Genomic DNA, 22538 nt, shown 5'->3' with positions numbered 1-22538 from the left:
CTTTCGCCATTGGGATTTAGTACACTGTGACCTCCATGTTGGATTCCAAGGATGGAATCCATGCCACTGCTAAAGAAATTCTCTCTTCAGACAAAATCAACTTTTAAATCTGCTAAATTATAAGGATTCCTTCCTCTCACAGACGGTGTCTGCAATACGTCACATAGCTGCTTTTAAACCTTTGTTTTGTTTAAAAATCTCTCCCTGGGGGGGACTCGAAGTGGTGGCTGTGTGGAACATGTACTGGAACTTTCTGTCCTGTGAGATTAGATTACATTGGATTGTAAATCTTCCATGCTTTCCCAAAACTGTATCTCTCAAAAACTGATTATGCTGATGTGTGTTGTAAACTGGTATGTCAAAAGCATGTCTTTGCTTACAGTGAACTAATTAAATAAAGTATCCTAGTGATAAAGTGAGAAATTGATTTACTTGCTAATAATCACTGCAGTGATTGTTCATTGTAAATCTGTTACTATTTTAGAGCACTTGTGAAAGAGGTTTCATGATGAGCGAGATTAAGATGTAGTGGCATCTGATATTACAGCTGTAGTTAAGGTTGAACAACCATTTCCTTTATAAATTCCCTCTTTCTATATAACTTGTTCGTAAAAAAATTAATTTTTAACTGTAATTTGCCAAAGAGGGATGGGTTGAAAAAAAATTCACCCATTTCTGAATCATTTTAAGGCTAACATGGTGGTGGGAAAGACTAGATTTGTTAGAAAACGTTTATCGTCCCTATCACACATTGACTCCTATTATGTAACAGTTTAGTTTAAAACCAAGTCTTGCAGTTGGTTAACCTATATTATAAAATAGCATTATATGAGTAAACCGTAAAAATTACTCAATAGTTCTTTGCTGTTTTTGTCCTATGGTGTGAGGGGGGATAAAGGAGGCAGTTGTACTGTATTCAAAACAGCATAACTTCAGTTTCTTTCAAGAGCAGCTTCAGCTTACTTTTAAAAGAGCATCAAAAATGCAGTGGATTGACTTGAAAATGCAAACTCCTGTGCAACAATTCATACTTCAAGATTATCTGGGTCCAAAGGCCCCCTTGTTTGTAAATTTAAAAAATAAAAAGCACACTTCAAATATATCATTAAAAGAGTAAAAAATACGTAAGCCGTAAGGCGTGTTTAAAAGAATAAACAAAACTTATGAAACTTTCAAGAGAGAAGAACCTGCCCTCTTCTTGGCTGTAAAGAACTATGCATGCCATGGCACTGTACAAATAAATATGCCTGGTTTTGTGCCTTTAACATGTTGATACATAAGCATAACAGTAGTACTTGGAGATTTTTAAGAGCATGTTGGACAAACACCTGTCATGGATGGTCTAGATAATACTTAGCCCTGCCTTGAGTGCAGGGGACTGGGCTAGAAGACCTCTTAAGGTCCCTTCCAGTCCCATGATTCTATGATTCTACTATACACAGTATTTAAAATTCATAGCAGCTATCCCAAATTTCCCATTGTGTATGAAAGATTTTTTATAATTTTAGAATGGATGAAAGTATGGACCCAAGTGTTCGTGTGCCTTGTCCTTGCTGAAGTAACTGTCTGTCTTACGACCACAGTCTATTCCTCATGCTTTCCTGTGTTTACATAGATTGTGGGGTGTTTTAATCAGCCATGCTGAAATATAATAATCTGTATTAGTGTAAAGAAAAGGAGTACTTGTGGCACCTTAGAGACTAACCAATTTATTTGAGCATAAGCTTTCGTGAGCTACAGCTCACTTCATCGGATGCTGTAGCTCACAAAAGCTTATGCTCAAATAAATTGGTTAGTCTCTAAGGTGCCACAAGTACTCCTTTTTTTTTTTTTTTTTTTTTGCGAATACAGACTAACACGGCTGTTACTCTGAAACCTGTATTAGTGTAGTATATTTTCCAAAACACTTTATAAGATGTACTGCGTGTTTACAAACTTCATTCTATCTTATAGTACAGTAATTATTTTAACATGTAATTATGAATTAATGTTAACCTGTCTGACTACACAAACATTTTGAAAAATCAAAATTCAATTAATCCGATCTAAAAACTAAAAATTTTACTTGAAATTTTTATACTATAATTAGCTCTTTAAGAGACAATTAACTGTCCGAAACATTTTAAAAATAGGTTTTAGGTAGGAGAGCACATTTAACTAGCAAAGAAAACAATGATAATTTTTTTCTTACTATTAATATTACACATATTTATTTGGCACCCGTCACCATGATGGCTAAGGACAAAATCCTACTTAGTTCTTGTTCATTCCTGACTTCAATTTCAGTATTCAGCTGAATACTGCAGTGCATATTGAAAGATTTTTGTCATTCTCAACAAAGGGCAACAAATTGTAGGATTGAAGCTCTGAGGGCAACTAAATCTACACAGGCAAGCCCTTAAACTTGCATGGAGTTCTGTTGACTTTAGTGTGACTTCTGTGTGGATGTCCCAGTCGCTTTGGATTATCAAGGCCTATAGGACTTCTTTATTGTGTGCAGGAATTGGATGTTAATAAAGCAAGTTTTCCCCTTAACTACACTTTTCCTTGCTTTTATTCAGTGCATTCCAGTGGGGCCGACACAGCATGGTGATGGGAGCATTAGAAATGGATAGATCAAATAAGTACTTCGTGTCAACAGATTTAATTAAGTTGTTCTGTACATTTAATGTCTTCTCTCACACAGTCTAGAACAGTGGTTTTCAACTTGTGGTCCACAGTCCCTGGGGGTCCGCAGACTATGTCTAAGGAGTCCATGAAAGATTGTTACCATAGAGCAGTGGTTTTCAACCTGTGATCTGTGGGGGTCCAGAGACTGTCTAAGATTTCCAAAGGGAACCACACCTCCATTCGAAATCTTTTAGGGATCTGCGAATGAAAAAAGGTCGAAAACCACTGGTCTGGAATTTAGATGCCACATTTTTAAATCAAATATATTCTAATATGCTGATCTGTGTTTTTCTGGATAACTTCATTTAAATTGTGTAAATATTAATTAACTGTATCTGTCTTTACTCATTTTTATTCTCCTTCTAGAACAATGTATTTCCTGTTGGTGGAATGACCAGAAGGAACACGTATGTTTGTGAGCGGTCTTCAGATCGCTATTCTGCGATACAGAATGGGAAAGATAACAGGTACTCAGTTGACTTAGCCAAAAATCTGAGAGTTTGTGCTGAGGTATATCACAGGAGTTAAAACAAACATTTAGCCAATATACTTTTGAAAGATGGTGTGGAGCAAGTTAAACTTTACACGTTTGTTTTATCTTGCAGAAAAGTTTGTGCCTGAATATTTGTCATACGTAGACAAATTATGACAAAGTTAGACAAATATTATGATTCTGCCTTTAATCATCTCCAAGCAATAATATTGTCAGGAGTTGCCTCTATCACTGTACAAAGAGTACAAGAGAGAGACTGAAGAGTTTGCAATCTAAATAGACAAAACAATTCAGACATAAAATATTCTGGATGATCCAGAGGATGGCTCTTTCTTACACTATAGCAAAGTTTTTGTTTGTTTGTTTGTTTTTAAGTTCCCTAATAACTACTGAATAAGATGTAACTATTTAACGGGCATAAAAGAGCTTTGTGAGTCTTTTACTGTATCTGGTAGTTGGGGTGAATACCGTGCATTAAATATTTTTAATTTTTTTAACGAAACCTCTTGCACATTAATGGACACAGACCATTAAAATTACTTTTGGCTTAAATTATATTCATAAAATACCTGTAGGAGTTGTAATTTACAGTGTCTGACTTAAGTGCAAAGTGTATCTCTAAAATTTATATCGAGATTTATTTGAAGGAGCATACGAATTCTTTTGTATTTTTAAAGCACTAACCTACATGCATCTGAGTGCTGTACTTAAATGTAAAACCGTAAAGTTGAAAAGGGTGGAAAAGCCCCATCAAAGTAAAGCCAGTAAACGAACTGTGTTTCCATTATCTGCTCTTATGGTTTCACGAGTGTTGGAAGTTTCATATTGATCAATTTCACTGCCCAGGCAGTATTTTTCTTTGAATTCCCGAAGGATAGGGTTGTTAATTTGCATATATAAAGGACCATGTAACATCTGAAAGGCGGGGAAAAGTGATTTTTTTAAACTATTTTTGATGACACTTAAAACATTTTAACAATACTATATAATGAGCACAGAAGGATGGATTACAAATAAGTTTTTGAGCTCATGGGTATAATGTAACCAGTAGATCCACTTTTCCATCTGAATCTATAGAGGACTGGACATCCATTCTTTCCATGGTAAGAATCATATTTTGGTTACTGATGAGCTTCCTTGCTGCATATTAGAACAAGGTGGTGGTTTAAAATAGGGTAAAATAGTTTTAAGTTTAAAATATCTAATAGATCATAATTTTCTGATTGCACAAAATATTGATATGTTTTCTTTTAGATAGATTATTTAACTATATAGTTCAGTATATAGGCAACTTATTATTCTTTACGATCTATTATTCTTAATTGCCCACGATTATGAAGAGATACTGTATTTATGTTGGCCTTCTTGATCCATTTTTGACCTCTTCAAAATTAATATCTCAGACTCCCCCACCCAATGTTTATCCCTCAGTGCCAGAGCTCTTCTACAAGAGTCCCTGCAGGACCCAGGACCCAGGTTCTCTGATCCTAAAAGTCGCAGAAAATACTACCAGAAATGCCGCACTGAACGAGGCTGCCTCTTGTCCACAATGATGTATGGGCTCCAGGATCTGCACCAGATCCCTAAGCTTATTAACAGTGATGGGACAATATGTAACCTCCCTAGGGCCAGTGCTTTGAGACCACCCTGCTAGAAACCTCCAAACTAAAAACCTGCTACAATGATCTTGGTACCTATTCAGCATATTGACAAGTGTAAGGGCTGATAGGCGAGTGGAAATTGTTGATGATACCACTAGCCTGGTTGCTAACAGCACCGTATGCTGCAGCACCTGTTCCTCCATACTGGGCCATATTGGTGACAGGTCCTCCCTGCTCCTGAAATTGCACAAAATTTATAGAACTTCTCTCATAGCTATGGTCACACTTGTCCCTGCCAGCTGCGTTGCTCTCCCGTCCTGCCATCTGTTCGTTCAAATATCCTGGCTCTGGGTGACCCATTACCCCTTGTAAGCCATGCAGTGCTGCAGAAACAATTTCAGAAGCAATCGCCCAGACTACTTGAATCAATTCTCTTGGCTTCCCCATCCCCAAATGCAGCCACTGGGAGTGTTTGCTTCCCCAGGATCCACATTACTTCCCTGTAGAGGGAATCCATTTGGTAGGCAGACCATCCTGGGCAACTTATTATTTTTTATGATTTATTATTAATTTTCTGTGATTTTTCTTTTTGAGAGAAGGCTGGCTTTTTGTCATGTGCTTGGTTTCTTATGAAACTGCATTCTGAAAGATGAAAGGAAAAAATCTTGTTCAGCTACAGTTTCATGTGTTTATGTTCTTTGGCTTTTCTACAACACACTATATTGTAACAATTTCTGTCTGGTGTAAGTTAGCTTTGGGACTATTGTTCTGCATTCTTGATGGAGTTCATTCGTGCTTTGGTGAAGCTAAACATTTTATGTGAAGGGTCTAAAAATTCTTGGACACAAAGCAGTAGTCCAGTTTTGACAACTTGAATTTGGTTTACAAAATCCATAACACGGTAGTTCTCCATCCAGAGACACCCCTGAGCCTAAATTTTTGGGGCAACACGATAATTTACATGAGACGCACATATGTAGGAGAGTTTTATAAGTGACTCCTGGTGCCCTTCAATGTGGCTGACAGACTATTCAGTGAAGTCCTGCGGCTGCTTCAGTCCGCTTAGTGTGTATAGAAGACACTGAAGCACTAGCACAGATTCCCAGGCATGAATATAGCGTGAAGGGGTGTGTTTAATTGACAGCTGTAAATGATGTATGGAAGAGATGTAAAGGAAACTTTATTTCTCTAATTCAAAAGAAAGAAAAGAAAAAAGAATGGAGTGGTGCCCCAGCTGTCCTAAGGGCAAAACCACCACTGTGTCTGTTCTAGGAAGTTGGGGAAAGAATGTTCTCTTGTTGAATGTACGGTGTCGTCATTTTAAGTACTCTGGCCTCGTGGGACAGGACCCTGGTTCTTGTGGGGGTCATGTGAAGACTTTGAAACCCCATCTGTGATATTAGACTCATTATGTCTGAGAAGTAACTCCCTCTGGCTTGCTTTTATAGCTCTTAAAGCTTTTTTCAGTTTCAAAGCTCATTTGAAAATTCTTTTATTCAAAACAAAACAAATGTTTTTTTTTTAAGTTGTAAAATTTTCCTACAGGGACTTCATCTCATGGAGTCTATGCAGCACGGCAGCCAGGAGTTCTGATGCTGTGGTATTTTTCAAGTAATAGAATGCTTCTTAAAACTACAGTGCTTTCTGCCCTCTTGTTGTATGCTTTGAATAGTGAAAATGGGCTTTTTTAAAGAGCTAATGTATAACTTTGTGGTGTTTAAGGGTTTCAGTAAAGCATTGTGTAGCAAGACGGTTGAAGTAATTTGTAGGGTGCTTAGATAGCATTGTGATAGTTGCCTTAGAAATACCCAAGTATTCAAAAATTCAAATCCAAAATATGGTAAGACTACTTATGTTTTGCAATTTCCATTTCTTCTTTCAGGTAGATTTAACTTTTTTATTTTTTTTATGTAACAAAGCTAACTAGATGATATTTGGAAAATTTAATTAGAAGTAGTCGAAAACGTTTCTTCTTACTGTAGAAAATTTTGATTTTTAGTGGAAATTTGAATACCAACAAATTTTGGCAAATACAGAAACATTTCAATTTTGAAATGCTGTTGCATTACCTCACTGAAGTTGTAATATGGGTGCCTTAAATTCCCCTTCTCCTCTACAAACCACGGTCCTTGGTCTAACTATATCACCATCAAGGCAATATTTAGGTGTTTTTTTTATGACAATTCTAAATTTTCTGCGAAAAGCAAACTCTTTCCCCAAAATCTTTGTTTTATTAAAAACCCAATTTCCCGTCAAACAGCTTTTTGACTGGAAGCCTTTCTTGAGCAGTTGGAGCCTGAATAATTTGTGTAAGGTCTAGATCTCAGGAAGCGTGGAAGAAATCTATTTATATAGCAACAATTACTAAACGCTAAGCTCGTGGAGTAGTATTGGTGACATGGTTGTAGTTATCAGAGTACAACAGGGACAAGAGAACGAAGTTTTCTCTACTGTTCTGTACTCAGTCCACTAGTCCTTTTGGTTATCTGTGACATGCAATTATGTGGACAGATAGTGAGTCCATAAATAGCACTTCTTTCAATCTGTTTTTACTAGCTTTTAAAGTATTATTGTCACTACATTTTTCTGAATAAGCACAGTATTTATGTAGTCAGCTTTCTTCCAAATCTGTCAGAATTCCAAGCTGTGTTTAACATTTGATCTCTTTTTGGAAGATTGATTACTGTGAAAGCATTTCATTTTCTTGGGAAAAATTCTGCTTGCTATATTGCAGAATATGCACCACATCAGTGTGAAACATTCAAACTGAGAGGCAGCAAGAAGGAACACCGTATTGTTAAAATATTTAAATAAAGAAATTTAAATCTGGGGAAAATATAGAAATGGGGAGGTCTCCACTTGCTAAATATTTACTGGGTGAGCTCTGAGTTTGACTGTAGTTGATTTTCTCTAGGTTACCTTGACTCATTGCTCTTTTCTCTACAATTCAAAATAATTGGAGAAGGATTTATTTAAAATGTTAACAATAGTTTTTGAATCAGCATGCTTGCTTACAGTTATTGTACACCAGTATATTCCACCTCTGAAGTGTCTAACTCCGCCCCCCTCTCCCCAGCCCATTTTATAATTTAGTTTCCTCAGTTATATTTATTGGACTGTCCACTCGGTTTATGCAAATAGAGACACACTCCTAAGATCCCCACTCTTCAAGTATGCACAAGGGTGCTTCCTTTGTGAAATTACCCTTTTGCCCTTCCAAGGAATCCCTCTGCTGATGTTCCATGGTGCTTTCCTCTAAAGAGTTTTGGGGAACCTGCCAGTATTTGGGGAATACTGGTCCTCTGGTTACTCCTGAATTTATGTGGAATACCAGCTCCTTATGTGGAGTCTCTTCTGTGGGTATAGTTGCAGGGGTCCACACTACATGAGCAACGTTGCCAGGGGCCAGAAGTGCCATCTCATTTATGCAGAGGGACTGCTATCCATTCGTGATGGCTCCTGCCTTAGGATTATCTGGTTGTCTTCCTGGTGGATACCTTGGATCTGTAGGGTTAGGAGGCCTTGCCCTTATGTACTCTGAGACCTTCAAAGCTCTTTCCACTAAAGGGGGAGATTTCCTAAAAACCTCATGAGGAGAATTCGACTGAGGTTTTTAACTTATTGCAGTCTGCTCCTATGAGCTTCTTTGTAGGATAATCTATCTGATCCAAAAGCTAAAATCCTTGTGCTTTTGTTAACATCAGAGTCTTTTTATGTGTTGGTTACTATCCATTAATTTAGAAATCTGCAATATAAAAAGTGAGTATTTCCTAACTGTTAATGTAGATTGTCAGTGCTTGTAAGAAGTGGTTGACTTAGGGAAATTTCAATTACTAGCTACACACATTTGATGTTCAGTTTGTATTTAGTATTTCAATTGGGAGCATAAAAGTGAGTCAATTCTGATGTTAGTTATCTTTGGTAACTGTTGCAAGCAGTATAGGATCATCTTCTCCATACACCTCTGCCCAATACCCTGTACTCCAGTCCTGACTTGCAGTGGTTTTGCTTATTTCAGTCTTGTGACAAACTAAGCAGAGACTATGAATTATGAAAAATTGAGTGGTCACTTTGATAGGTGAATAAATGTCCACTGGTGACTAAAAAAGCAATAACTATTTGAGCCTATGGCTCCAGAGGTGCAAGTTTGAGGCAGTAATGTGATACATGAGGCACATTCTCAGGATGATCAACTTCTGATGGAAATATTCGGTATGTGAAAGTAAGTGTGTGTGTGTGTGTGAGCGAGAGAGAGAGAGAGACTACATTAAAAGAGTATATAAGATGCAACATCAAGCACTGAAAAGTTAGGCAATGCCAGAATTAGAGTTGTCTGAACAGCCTTAATTTGGCCCCTCTGTGCACATACATTATGATACAGTCTTTAATTACATGATCACATACTATCTTTGGAGATTTTAGATGCTAAAATCTAACAAGTCTCTAATGAGTGTGTGTAAACTGAGATATTTGAAAGGCTGTTAACTTGACCAAATTGGGGCAGATTTTCACAAGAACTGTAGAAGGTACGTCTCTGACCAATTTCAAGTGCCTGCTGGAAAGCACAAGGGTACTAGAGTTTTCATTTAAAAAAAAAAAAAAAAGTGTCAGACTGTTTCTCAATGGGAAAAGGTATTTTTTGCTCGTGTCATTCTGAGAAACAACCAAACTGTTTTGGATGAAGTTTTCCCCACACAAAAAAATCAGACTGAGGCTAGACACCTAGCATTTAAGCCCAAACAGTTAAAGTTAGGGAAAGTTATAATGGACAGTATGCTGGTAATCTTACTGAAAAAAGTTATTTTTTAGCTTCTTGTCTATTTAAAGAAAAATAGTCTTATCTATATGAATGTAAGCAATAAAAAGCCATCCCGCAGCATCCTCGAATGAGATTTTTTTCCATAGAAAGTGATTGCAAAAACATGCATTTTTACCAAGAATAACATTGTTTCTGTGACTAATCATTGTAAGTCTGTTGTTGGTTTGTTTTGTTTTGTAATTTTATTGAAGAGTTTTTATCTAGTTTCAGGGTTTGACATAAACTTTTCTGTTGTTGGAATTGACTTTTAAGCACATCTAACGTGTTTTTTCTTACTGTTGTGGCCCTCCTGCCTTTCTTGTGATAAAAGCCTAACAGAAATGTCTGCGAGTAGCACATCTTCTGCAGGCTCTGCTGTTGCATCTGCTGTATCAACACGACCTCGACACCAGAAATCTATGTCTGCCTCTGGTCATCCTATAAAAGTTACGCTGCCAACCATCAAAGATGGCACTGAAGCTTATCGACCGAGGTAATATAATACTTAGCATTTGCATAGTGTTCTACATCTTCAAAATTCTGTACAAACTGTTGTAAACATAAATATATTAATATAGTGTATATACTCTTAATGTATTACATCATACAGTACTCCAGTAGAGTTTTAAAATTGTATTCATTTGAGTAACAATGCTACATATTGTTTAGATTCAGTTTTGTCCATGACACATCATGTTTTGCTCATATCACACAATAAATTCATGTCTCTGAACTAGATCTCTGTCATCAGATAATTCCTGGAAAACAGCAATAGCTACATGCTTATCTGATGCAGACTCAACCCATAGAGTAGATATGCGGACATATTTAAACTGAATTATAAATTTTAAACCTGTTAGCACTGAAGATTACTTTGCACCTATTGGTGTCAGGAAAAGCACTATAAAATCTCATCTTTAGTGTCAAGGGCTTAAAACTGGTATCACAATAATATATATTTTTGTGTGTGTGTGTGTGGTGGGGTGAGGTGGTATGTGGCTTTTTTCAACTGTGTTCCCTCAAGGAGAATGCTGGAAAGATTTCAGCTCTGACCACCTGACTTGTGTGTATTAGAGTTTGGAATCAGTTAGCATTTTTTTTTTTTTATAGGAGGAGTGAAGAGTCTCCCAAATTCTTTTTTTTTGCGAATACAGACTAACACGGCTGCTACTCTGAAACCACATGTTAAGAGAAGTTATTTATTTTTATTTATATATGGGAGGTTGTCCTGTGTTAAGCATTCTTCTGTTTTCCCAGCAGTGCAACTCAGAGAGTGCCTGCTGCTTCCCCGTCAGCTCATAGCATTAGCACTACTACCCCAGACCGAACCCGCTTTCCTCGTGGGAGTTCAAGTCGAAGCACTTTCCATGGTGAGCAGCTACGGGAGCGGCGTAATGCCACTTACAATGGACCACCTGCCTCACCTTCACATGAAACTGGTGCATTTGCACATGCTAGAAGGGGCACGTCAACTGGTATTATAAGCAAGATAACTTCCAAGTTTGTTCGCAGGTTAGTACCAGACTTTTCTGTGAAATTTTTTTGTTTGCTTTATTTCCTGTATATTTTTCACTTCCTCTAAGATAATAAATGAGATTTATTTTTCAAATTCTTAATTCTTTTTAGAGGATTTCCAGTATGACAATCTAGCATAAATGTAAATTTAATTAGAATAGGATTATCTTCTTGCTTTGTTTTACCCTTTCAGAACCCGCTTAGCTTTGCTTTTTTCTGTATTATAGCCATCCAGATTTGGCCAGCCATTCTCTTGCTTCTTTATCTTAAAAGAACAAAATTAGGGCTGTCGAGCGATTAAAAAAAATTAATCTCATGATTAACAATAATAGAATACCATTTATTTAAATATTTTTGGATGTTTTTTACATTTTCAAATACATTGATTTTAATTACAACACAGAATACAAAGTGTACAGTACTCACTTTATATATATTTTTGATTTACAAATGTTTGCACTGTAAAAAACAAAAGAAATGGAAATTTTTCAGTTCACCTAATACAAGTACTATAGTGCAATCTCTTTATCATGAAAGTTGAACTCACAAATGTAGAATTTTGGACAAAAAACCCCTGCATTCAAAAGTAAAACAATGTAAAACTTTAGAGATTACAAGTCCACTCAGTTCTACTTCTTGTCTGAGCAATTGGCTGAACAAACAAGTTTGGTTAAAATTTGCAGGCGATAACACTGCCCGCTTTTTGTTTACAATGTCACCTGAAAATGAGAACAGGCGTTCACATGGTACTGTTGTAGCCGGCGTCACAAGATATTTATATGCCAGATGCATTAAAGATTCATATGTCCCTTCATGTTTCAGCCACTACTCCAGAGGACATGTGTCCATGCCGATGAGTGGTTCTGCTCGATAACAATCCAAAGCAGTGCGTGCTGATGCATGTTCATTTTCATCATCTGAGTCAGATGCCACCAGCAGAAGGTTGATTTGCTCTTTTGGTGGTTCGTGTTCTGTAGTTTCCACATTGGAGTGTTGCTCTTTTAAGACTTCTCAAAGCATGCTTCACACCTCGTCCCTCTCAGATTTTGGAAGGCACTTCAGATTCTTAAACCTTCGGTCAAGTGCTTTAACTATTTTTAGAAATCTCACATTGGTATCTTCTTTGCATTTTGTCAAATCTGCTGTGAAAGTGTTTTTAAAATGAACATGTGCTAGGTCATCATCCAAGACTGCTATAATATGAAATATATGGCAGAATGTGGGTAAAACAGAAAAGGAGACATACAGTTATCCCCCAAAGAGTTCAGTCACAAATTTAATTAACGCATTATTTTTTTGACGAGCGTGGAAATATGTCCTCTGGAATGGTGGCCAAAGTATGAAAGGGCATATGAATGTTTAGCATATCTGGCCCACAAATACCTTGCAACATGGGCTACAAAAGTGCCATGTGAATACCTGTTCTCACTTTCAGGTGACATTGTAAATAAGAAACAGGCAGCAGTATCTCCCGTAAATGTAAACAAACTTGTTTCTCTTAGCGATTGGCTGAACAAGAAGTAGGACTGAGTGGACTTGTAGGCTCTAAAGTTTTACATGGTTTTGTTTTTGAGTGCAGTTATGTAACAAAAAAAATCTACATTTGTAAGTTATACTTTCACGACAAAGAGATTGCACTACCCTACTTTTATGAGGTGAATTGAAAAGTACTATTTCTTTTGTTTATCATTTTTACAGTGCAAATATTTGTTATTAACTCATTAGTTAATATAAAGTGAGCACTGTACACTTTGAGTTGTGTTGTAATAGAAATCAATATTGAAAATGTAGAAAAACATCCAAAAATATTTAATACATTTGAATTGGTATTATATAGTTTAACAGTGCGATTAATCACAGTTAATTTTTTTAATAGCAATTTAATTTTTTGAGGTAATCGCCTGAGTTAACTGCGATTAATCGACAGCCCTAAACAAAATAGTCACATGTTTCATGCAGTAACTACAGTGTTTTCCTATTTACATCACTATAATAAAAATGGGGTTTGGTTGAACAACTGAAAGGATAGTTTGATTTATACATGAAAAGTCTCTCCATCTGCAAAATTGATATGCTCTCATTAAACAAATTATCATGTAACATTAAAGAGAACATTTACATTTTAATGATGAATTGTAATCAAGTGATATAGGTGTAATTAATTACAAAGACCATTCCTACAATAGCAAGATTAATAATCACTGGAGAACTCTCTCTGTTCAGACAAAATCAGTGTTTTCCCTATTCAGAGGTTATTGTAGAGAATTTTGGTTTCTCATTGAGCACAGTAAAAATGACATGTAAAAGTGTACACTGACTGCTAGCATCTGGAAATCCTCATTGGTGTCAACATTAAGTAACCTTTTTTCTTTCATTTAAACTTATTTTTGAAGCAATTAATAAAGAATCTGAAAGTCAAGGAAGCACATCAGTGTTTACATATAACCATGATGGATGCTGTAGAAAAGCATAAGATATATAGATAAATTATTTTATCTTAAGTGACTATTTACATGATTACCTTTAAAGCTTTCTTACAAGAAAATTTAATTTTCACATTTCACTTATGTCTGGCAGTAGCTGATCAATTGATTTGAGTTTGAAACACCTGCAGGGATTTACCTACAGTTTTCAGGAAGTAGTAGGCAAGTTACAGAGGTTACAAATAGCACTCTACTGCAGAACTGTCAATTTCCCAACAGAATTAAATCCCATAGATCTTTGCTTTCTTTGAAGAATCATAATATCCTATATTAAATTCCAGATATGCTTTCTAGTCTTAAATCCCTTCATAAGTGACACTTGCCATTTTAATATAAGAATAGTTACAAGATGACAAGAAGCACACTGATCTCATGAACAAAATGTGACGGGGGAGATGAAATTAAATAGCATGATAGGTTCAAAATAAAAATCAGTCTGATCCTCTTAAAATAATATTAATCTAAGATGCTGACAATGTGTGGTTAATTGTCCAAATAAGATGTATTATAATCTACCTTTGCCAGAATTTCTTCCAAACTTGAGGATACAGAAATCTGAACCTACGTTAATGGCATTAGCGGCATATATATATAGTGGAAACGTTTTCATTTTCTGTTCCCTTTCTCAACATTACAACCCACTACAAAGTGCTCTGTCATTCCATTTGGGCAACAAAATTCCAAATGGGGTGAAGTGCATTTTCCACTAAGTAATTAATCATTTCAGGAGGATACATTACTTGTTTGTCATTATAAATGTCATTCTGAGGCTATATTAAATCAAATGGTATGCATGTAACGTTGTGAAGAATGGTGATTTTTTTTTTGTAGCCAGTTTAGACTTGACATTTTTCATCATATGCAGTTAACGATAGATTTATATAGAACACACTGACAGTGTTCGGTCTCCTAATTAAATCAAACTTTAACAAAAAATTACTTCTGTGCATGATGGAGGATTTGTTTTTGTTTTAGATCTGATTATTAATTATAGTGCTAAAATTCTAAGAAAAAGCTACCTTTTGGTGTTTTCTTGGTGTCCGTGACTACAAGTCCTAAATTTTCAAACCTCAGACATTTTGCTGTTAACCCTTTTTTAAAAAAACACACACTCCAAAAACAGGTGGTTAGAATTGTTTCTCAGTAGTGTTAATCATTTCATCAAACCAAAAGCTTGACATTCCCTACCTCTCAGATCATTAATGGGGGTGCTTGCCTCAAAGATATTTTGTTATATTCTACCAATCTGATGTTAACTGTTTTGACTGTGTTTGGGTTGTCTCAGTCTTGATGTTGATAATTTATTTCTTAATGTCTTTGAATAATATGAAACATTACCCTAGTAAGCAATAGTTTTATATGTATACTGTTTACAAAGGTGTCCAGAAGAATTGTTTTTATTTTATTCTGTCAATTGTATGTGTTTTTCTGGTAAGCATGTAGGGTATTTATACAAAGTAAATGCTTTTAGACATTAGTTAAAATGCAGCTTGCTTAGGGTACAGAGTATTGAGGCTTTTTGTTGAAATGTGTATTAACAATTTGTGCCAAATTATACTTTCTAGAGGGTCAGTTACCTAGGTGTTTATATATAATAATTTTGAAGGGTGTTATGTGCTGGATTAAATAAATCTTTTAAAATATTTACTAAAATGCTTGTACTGCAGCACTGGGAATGTACCCACTTATCAGATTTTGATACCTTGGCTTACATAATATACATTGTACATATCTTTTTTTTTTTTTTTTCAAATAGCCAGAGGCTACTAAAGCATATTGTTAAGTAATTATTTTACAAATCATGACGCCAGTTCAGCAAGGTACCTAAGCACCTGCCTAACTTAAAGCCCATCAGTAGTGCTGTTGAATTCAGTGGGATAATTTGTTCGTTTAAAGTTAAACAGATGCATATGTAACCTTTTGAATTAGGGTCTCGGGTTGATCCAAGAAACTCATGGGCATATGCTTAGCTCTAAATATGTAACCATGCTTAAAGCTAAACAGGTGCCTAATGTTTCCAGGATTGGAGCCCAAGGGCCTGACCCAGAGAGGAGCTGAGCACTTGCAGCTAGCTATATTTGGCTTCAGTAGTAGTTGAGGGCACATAGCACCTCTCTGGTTCAGGTCCTTGTTGACTAAAGTGCTATAACTATACTTATTGGAATCATATATGGCCATTTTTCAGTCTGTATTAGGCCAGAACTCTGTAACTTATGCTAACCTTACCAAGAGTTTAAAAAAAAAAAATTACTTATCAGGGTTGCAATAAATTGAGGTATCATAAAGGGAAGTCAAACTTGCAGCTGAAAAACAGTACTTAACAAAAATTAGTAAATACAACATTTTTATGCTGAATTTTGCTCGGTAGTTACTTTAACTCTGTTATAGATATGGGTTCTCTTGACTTCTATTTTTCGTCTTTATCATTGAATCTCAACCTTAACTTTGTTTTGAGGGATCCAAGTGAAGGCGAAGCCAGTGGCAGAACTGACACCTCAAGGTGAGGAGCCACAATTAATACTTCGCTGCTAGGTCCTTTGTGTTAAAAGTTAAAGTGATTTCTGAAAGATTTTTAACCAGGATTTAAAATAGAATAGTGCCTAGATAACTTGTATTTTTAAAATGTTCTGTTTTGCGGTGGGTCCCTGCCCATCCCTCTTAATTCCCTGGAAATTCACTTTTTGATTTTTAAATACTTGTAGATATATGTTCAAAACTGTGTTTTGTATTGTACATTTTGTAAAGAAGCAAACTTGATAAGTTAACACATTACTATGAAAGCAATCCCAGCTACAAGATTAAACCAAATCATAAGGCTCTTCTTTAAACTTATCTTCTTATGTTTAATATTATTTAATATAATATAGATTTAAGTAGCAAATATATAGGTTAATACTTAATATGTACATGTAGTGTAAAAATATTTAATATAGTCACATATTGTATTCATCATTTAAAAGTCACTGTTCACCAACAGTGATCACCCTGCAATGTCTGAGGTGTCTGTGGTTCTTTACACTTAAAAAGAACAGTGGTATTCAGATATTGTTGGGTGGTAATTGTAGATATTGACTTTGTGTGGCAATCACTACACACACAAACAAAACTGTAGCTGTAACATAAGCAATTACATACTGTACAGTGTGTTCACCTCTCCGTATACGTTCTCTTCTAGCATGTCTCAGCATGTTGACTCTGCCTTTTTAATGTGTTTGGTAAAGCAGGTGTACATTCATGAAGCCTCTAATGAATAAACAGTGAACACACACTGCAGTTGTTATACTCTAAAATGGTTAATTACAAAAAAGAATGGCTTCTTTCTAAGAGAAAACATTTAATAAACATCTGTATTTAAAAGAGCAGCAGCTCTTTAAACAGTATATGTTGCTTAGTATAACTAATATACTGTGTATGGTTTTGAATTACCTGTTTCAGCATTTTTTTTTCCTCCTATGTCCTTACGCTGCTGTGCTGCTGACCCTGTAGTATAGTCAGGTCTGTTAAGTTAATTAAGCATGGCAGTGGATTTCACCACTCATTCCTGTTCTCCAGCGATCTCTGCTGCTGCCTCCTGGTTATCCTCCAGCCTAGTATGTTTTGGGCATCAGGCCACTTCCTAAAATGCAACCCGAGTCCAAACCTCGACTGCGCTGCTGTGCTAAGTCTTCTAATACTGAGGTGGCTCTGTGGTGGCAGCAATGAAAATAAACCATCAATTTTTAATGTTTAAAAAGCATGCTTTTTTTTACAGCTATTTAGAGTGGTTCTGCTCTGAATAGTGAAAAGTTTATTAAATGAAGTGGCAGGTTATCTTTGTTTCGGGGGGGAACCTCGTTGTTGACAAGAGCACTTTAAATGTAGGGGAAGAGACTGCTTTCCTATGTGTTTGTAGAACAACTGGCACAGTTGAAGTAAAAATAATACCAGTAATGGCTATCGTAAGGGGCCTTGCCCAGCCGTGGTGGCCTTAGCGTAATTGAGTTAGGCAGTGTTTTGGGAACTAAGTTGCTTGCCCAAGAAGTACAAGTGGATAGGAGGTGGGAAATGAAAGGAGAACAGCAGGGATGCAAGGAAAGGAAATGGGGAAAACGAGGGTGAGGAAAATCTGGTCTGAAATTGACCTCCGCTCTTCGTTTAACAGACCCTGCCAAGGAAACACCCCCTCCTCAATAGTGGGTGATAGCATCAGCAGCTCTTGGGCATCTGGGAAAAGAAACAGCAGAATCTGGAACTCTTTTTAAATGAGCACTATTTTAAAAAACTGTGTTCCAAACTTACCTATGTTGAGTGATCTGATGGGTAAAGCAGCTTTATAGTCCCACTGTTTGTGTTCATTAGAAGATAATTACTTGGGATTTTATCTGTCATTTTATCAGCTAAAATGACATTTTTTTGTCTCTTTCTCACTATTCTGTTCCGTGTCTTCTGGCTTTGTACTGTTATGAGAGACATAGAAGCTGTTTGCCCACCCAGTTGAGTAATTGTAATATAAAATTCTACTGCATCAGTTAAAATAGGATGTTGCAAAAATATAAGGTCACTTTAAAAAAGAGGAGAAAGAAGGGTCAAAAGTCCCTAAAGAATTTGTAAAAACAGATTGGGTTAATTGTGAGCATAATGCTCCCCAATTTGTAAATATAGGAAATGAGTTTCTCTTCATGCACAAGCATGAAAGCGAAAACTTTTGTGTGGAATGCAGGGTGGGTTTCCTTCCTTTGCTGCTTTTACAGCATGTTTACACATCCAGACCTTGTGTCCCACAAATTAATACCTTTTGTTGATGTATGCTCCAAATGATGAGCTCAGTAGAACTCAAAAGATACTTTTTAAAATGTAGATTGCACTGTCTCCTGCTACAGCAGAGCAGAGGGATGTGTATCTGTAGTTTCCATTGCATATACAAAAAAAGCTTTGTTATCCGGCATGTTGGGGGAATGGGGGGTGCCGGTAAGTCAAAAATTCTGATTAACTAAATGGGAGGGAGTTTGGGTGTGGGAGGGGGCTCAAGGCTGGGGGTTGGGGTGCGGGCTCTGGGAGGGAATTTGGGTGCAGGAGGGGGCTTGGGGCAGGGGATTGGGGCATGGGAGGGGTTGCGGGGAGCCGGGTCCTGGCGGCACTCACCTCTGGCAGCTCCCCGCAAGTGGCAATATGTCCCTTCTGCTCCTAGGCAGAGGTGCAGGCAGACGGTGCAGGCAGAGGTGCAGCTCCTGGCCAGCGCTCGGGATGGGGTAGGGGCAACGCACAGAGCCTCTTTGGCCGCTCCTCTGCCTAGGAACAGCAGGGACATGTCACTGCCTGTGGGGAGCCGCCCAAGGTGAACGCCGTCTGGATCTGGCACCTCAAAACACCTCCTGCGCCCCAACCCTCTGCCCTAAGCTCCCTCCCGCATCCAAACTCCCTCCTGAAATGCCAGTTTCTAGAGCTTTCTGGTTGGTAAAGTGCCGGATAACACAGCTTTACTGTATTATAGTTAGGATTTTCTTAAACTTTATTACCTTCTAGCACTTGTATCTATTGTATGGATTTTACTTTTGAGTATGCAACATGTTTCTCTCCCCAGGAGTGCTTCTGGGGAACCAAAAGACCGAGAAAAGGAGGATAGCAAAGATTCCAAACCACGTTCTTTGCGATTCACGTGGAGTATGAAGACCACTAGTTCCATGGACCCGAATGATATGATGAGAGAGATTCGAAAAGTGTTAGATGCTAATAACTGTGACTATGAACAAAAAGAGAGGTTTTTGCTCTTCTGTGTTCATGGTGATGCACGACAGGATAGTCTTGTTCAATGGGAGATGGAAGTCTGCAAATTGCCACGATTGTCACTCAATGGAGTCCGCTTCAAGAGAATATCTGGGACGTCTATTGCATTTAAGAACATTGCATCCAAAATTGCAAATGAGCTTAAGCTGTAAAGAGAAACTAAATTTATGGGATCAGGGAAAATTCATACGTGAACTACACTTACGTTTTGAATGTACTGGTTACGCCTAGTGTGATTGGCCTGTGAAACTCCTCATGTAGAAATTGTCCCTATTGCAATAAGGTTATACATAGTTATTCTGAATTGTAAAATTAAATTCAGTATGACCTATACTAAATAACTGTAGCTAAAGAAGTTATGTTCACATGTACAGGTAAGTATATAGAGCATTCTGTTCATTTTATGTTCATAGAGTTGTATAATAAAAAAGATGATTGCTTAAATACAGATCTTGTATAGTTGTCTAGATTTCTGCACAAAAGTGTATGTTTGATGCTTTGAGTTGAAAAAGTTCTTCCCTATCACTATTTACATTTTTGGTGGTTTTAATAATTCTTCTATCATGCATTTTTTAAAACTGTGTCCAGAGTCAAAATGCACAAAAAATAGTTTTCACAACTGTAGCATGACCATTTTTAGTTATTTAAAAATCATATGTGAATTTGAATCAGAAGTCGATAAATCGGCTTTTGTGGTACACAAAACTGTTCCTACTTATGTTTGGTTCTTATCCTTGGTATTGGACAGTATTTAGCTGAAAAATACAAACATGTTTACAGTGTTGGCACTTACAGATTTAAAAAGATTATTTTGCCTTGGGCCGGCTGAGAGCTGCTGGGGAACAGAAATCCCATCTAGGTAATGTTTTGTGTGCAAATTATAATGCTTACTCTCATGGCCCATTGAAAATGTAGCATCAAAATGGAGAAGAGTAAATTATTTCATTTAAATAATATGATGTAAAATATCACTTGTTTGCTGCCTTCAATATATTGCAAATTCTAGTGTGTGGAAATATATTAATGTTGGGACTGTTTCATAGCACAAAATAATTTGAAGTGTTGACCAATTGTATGAGTTAATTATACCACCTCAGGAATTTAAATGGCTTTTGGAATATTTGCCCCCAAAGACAACATGCAATTCCTTATGATACTTTACTACTAAACAATAATGGTTGATTTATCTTATGTGATTGTACAATTTGTTCCCATGTAACTTGTTTGTGTTTAATATTTTACCAGATTTCTTGTATTTATACCACATCATTATGCCTGTAATGTGCAGCTTTGTAATTTAGGCATTTGCCTATGGAAAAAAAATTTCCTTCCATAATTAGTAATATAAACTATGTAAAACCACTAGTAATGGTACCTTTTAATACTTGTTCTTTTGTACTGAATTAACCATAGAGGTTGGTTGTGCAATGTTATTTAATGTCGTAATTACTGTAATATCCCCCTATATGCACACTCTCGTGGAGAATAGAAAGTTCATTCAAAATCTGTCACTTTAAAAAAAAATTTAAAGCTGTGGTAAACTGTAACTCTAAATTAGAAGGCTGTAAGTGTAGCTAATATGCCATTCAATAATGGCTTCTTGACAGAGGTGGATTTTACATGCTGTACTATACTGTGATGTAGCTTTCTGTAACAGTTATATTCTGAAATGAACGTGTATTGTTGCCTTAGAAAAAGGGTGGTGTTTGGAAAGAAACAACTGTAGCCCCTTTTTACCTGGTGTTTATTCAAACAAATTTTGATGCAAGTCATCTTGATTCACTTTCACTGGTGCACTCTATTAAAACTTACTTGAACAGTTCTCATACTAAAGCGCTTGTCGTTTGCCCTTAATCAAAATGAAAACCTATTCCAAGGAGATATTTTTATTATGCAACAGTTTTAGAGGTCTCTTTTGCAGTTATGTATTTTATTTGTTCCTTTTGTTTACAAAAAAATGTCTGTGTTGCGCAAAGTCAATCCCTGCATAATTTTTATGGTCCCACTGATCAAAGTGCTGAGCATCTTCTAGAAGGTGCCAGTGGGGGTTCAGGGTGCTTTGCATCTTATAGAATTGCATCATTGGTACACATCTAGATCCATGTCCCAGTTTTTGTAAGTAATCTCTTAGTTGCCCAAGGAGCTCCTTCATATGTTCACCACAAATCTGCTTCAGGAATGATTTAGATATCTATGCAATTTATCCATGAATCATAAGAACGACCATACTGGGTCAGACCAATGGGCCATCTAGCCCAGTATCATGTCTTCTGAAAGTGCCAGATGCATCAGAGTGAACAGAACAGGGCAATTTATTGAGTGATCAATTCCCTGGCATCCAGTCCCAGTTTCTAGCAGTTAGAGATATAGGGACAACCAGATCACGGGGTTTCGTCCCTGACCATCTTGGCTAATAGTCATTGATGGACGTATCCTCCATGAACTTACCTAAATTTTTTTTTTGAACGCAGTTATACTTTTGGCCTTCACGACATCCTCTGGCAATGAGTTCCACAGGTTGACTGTGTGTTGTGTGAAGAAATGCTTCCTTTTGTTTGTGTTAATCCTGCAGTTTACTAATTTCATTGGGTGACCCCTGGTTAATATGATATGGGAAGGGATAAATAACATTTTTTTTCCATGCTATTCATATCCCCCCTCAGTTCTCTCTTTTCCAAGCTGAACAGTCTTTTTAATCTTTTCTCATATGGAAGCTGTTCCATACCCCTAATCATTTGTATTGCCCTTCTCAGTACTTTTTCCAATTCTAATACAACTTTTTTGAGATGGGGAAACCAGAACTGCATCCAGTATTCAAGGTGTGGGTGTACCATGGAGCTGTATAGTGGCATTATGGTACTTTCTGTCTTATCTATCCCTTTCCTAATAGTTCCTAACATTGTATTAGCTTTTTTGACTGCTGCTGTCCATTGAGCAGACCTTTTCAGAGAACTATCTTCAATGACTTCAAAATCGGTTTCTTGGGTGGTAAGCATAATTTTGTATGTGTAGTCAGGATTATGTTTTCCAATGTCCATTACTTTGCACTTATCAACATTGAATTTCATCTGCCATTTTCTTGCCAAGTCATTCAGTTTTGTGAGATCTCTTCATAACTCTTTGCATGCTGCTTTGGACTTAATTATGTTGAGTAATTTTGTATCATCTGCAAACTTTGCCACCTCACTTTTACCCCTTTTTCCCAGATCACTTCT

General features: G+C 36.7%; 1 protein-coding gene across 7 annotated transcripts in view; it reads left to right on the top strand.

Moving 5' to 3' along the window:
* Positions 1–21156, top strand: part of MARK1 (microtubule affinity regulating kinase 1) — a 120235-nt gene extending 99079 nt beyond the window's left edge. For 3 of the 7 annotated variants that reach the window (XM_048843232.2, XM_048843234.2, XM_048843238.2), the window contains 5 exons: positions 3037–3137; positions 9894–10055; positions 10820–11074; positions 16016–16060; positions 19121–21156. In XM_048843232.2, the coding sequence (XP_048699189.1) occupies positions 3037–3137; positions 9894–10055; positions 10820–11074; positions 16016–16060; positions 19121–19475 (918 nt within the window). In that variant the 3' untranslated portion in view covers positions 19476–21156. The remainder of the gene's footprint in view (positions 1–3036; positions 3138–9893; positions 10056–10819; positions 11075–16015; positions 16061–19120) is intronic. The other 4 variants (XM_048843233.2, XM_048843235.2, XM_048843236.2 and 1 more) reach the window with 3 other exon arrangements.
* The last annotated feature ends 1382 nt before the right edge of the window (positions 21157–22538 follow it).

The sequence above is a fragment of the Caretta caretta genome, chromosome 3 (genome assembly GCF_965140235.1).
Source record: "Caretta caretta isolate rCarCar2 chromosome 3, rCarCar1.hap1, whole genome shotgun sequence".
Classification (NCBI taxonomy): domain Eukaryota; kingdom Metazoa; phylum Chordata; order Testudines; family Cheloniidae; genus Caretta; species Caretta caretta.
This window is presented reverse-complemented; position numbering and strand designations above follow the sequence as displayed.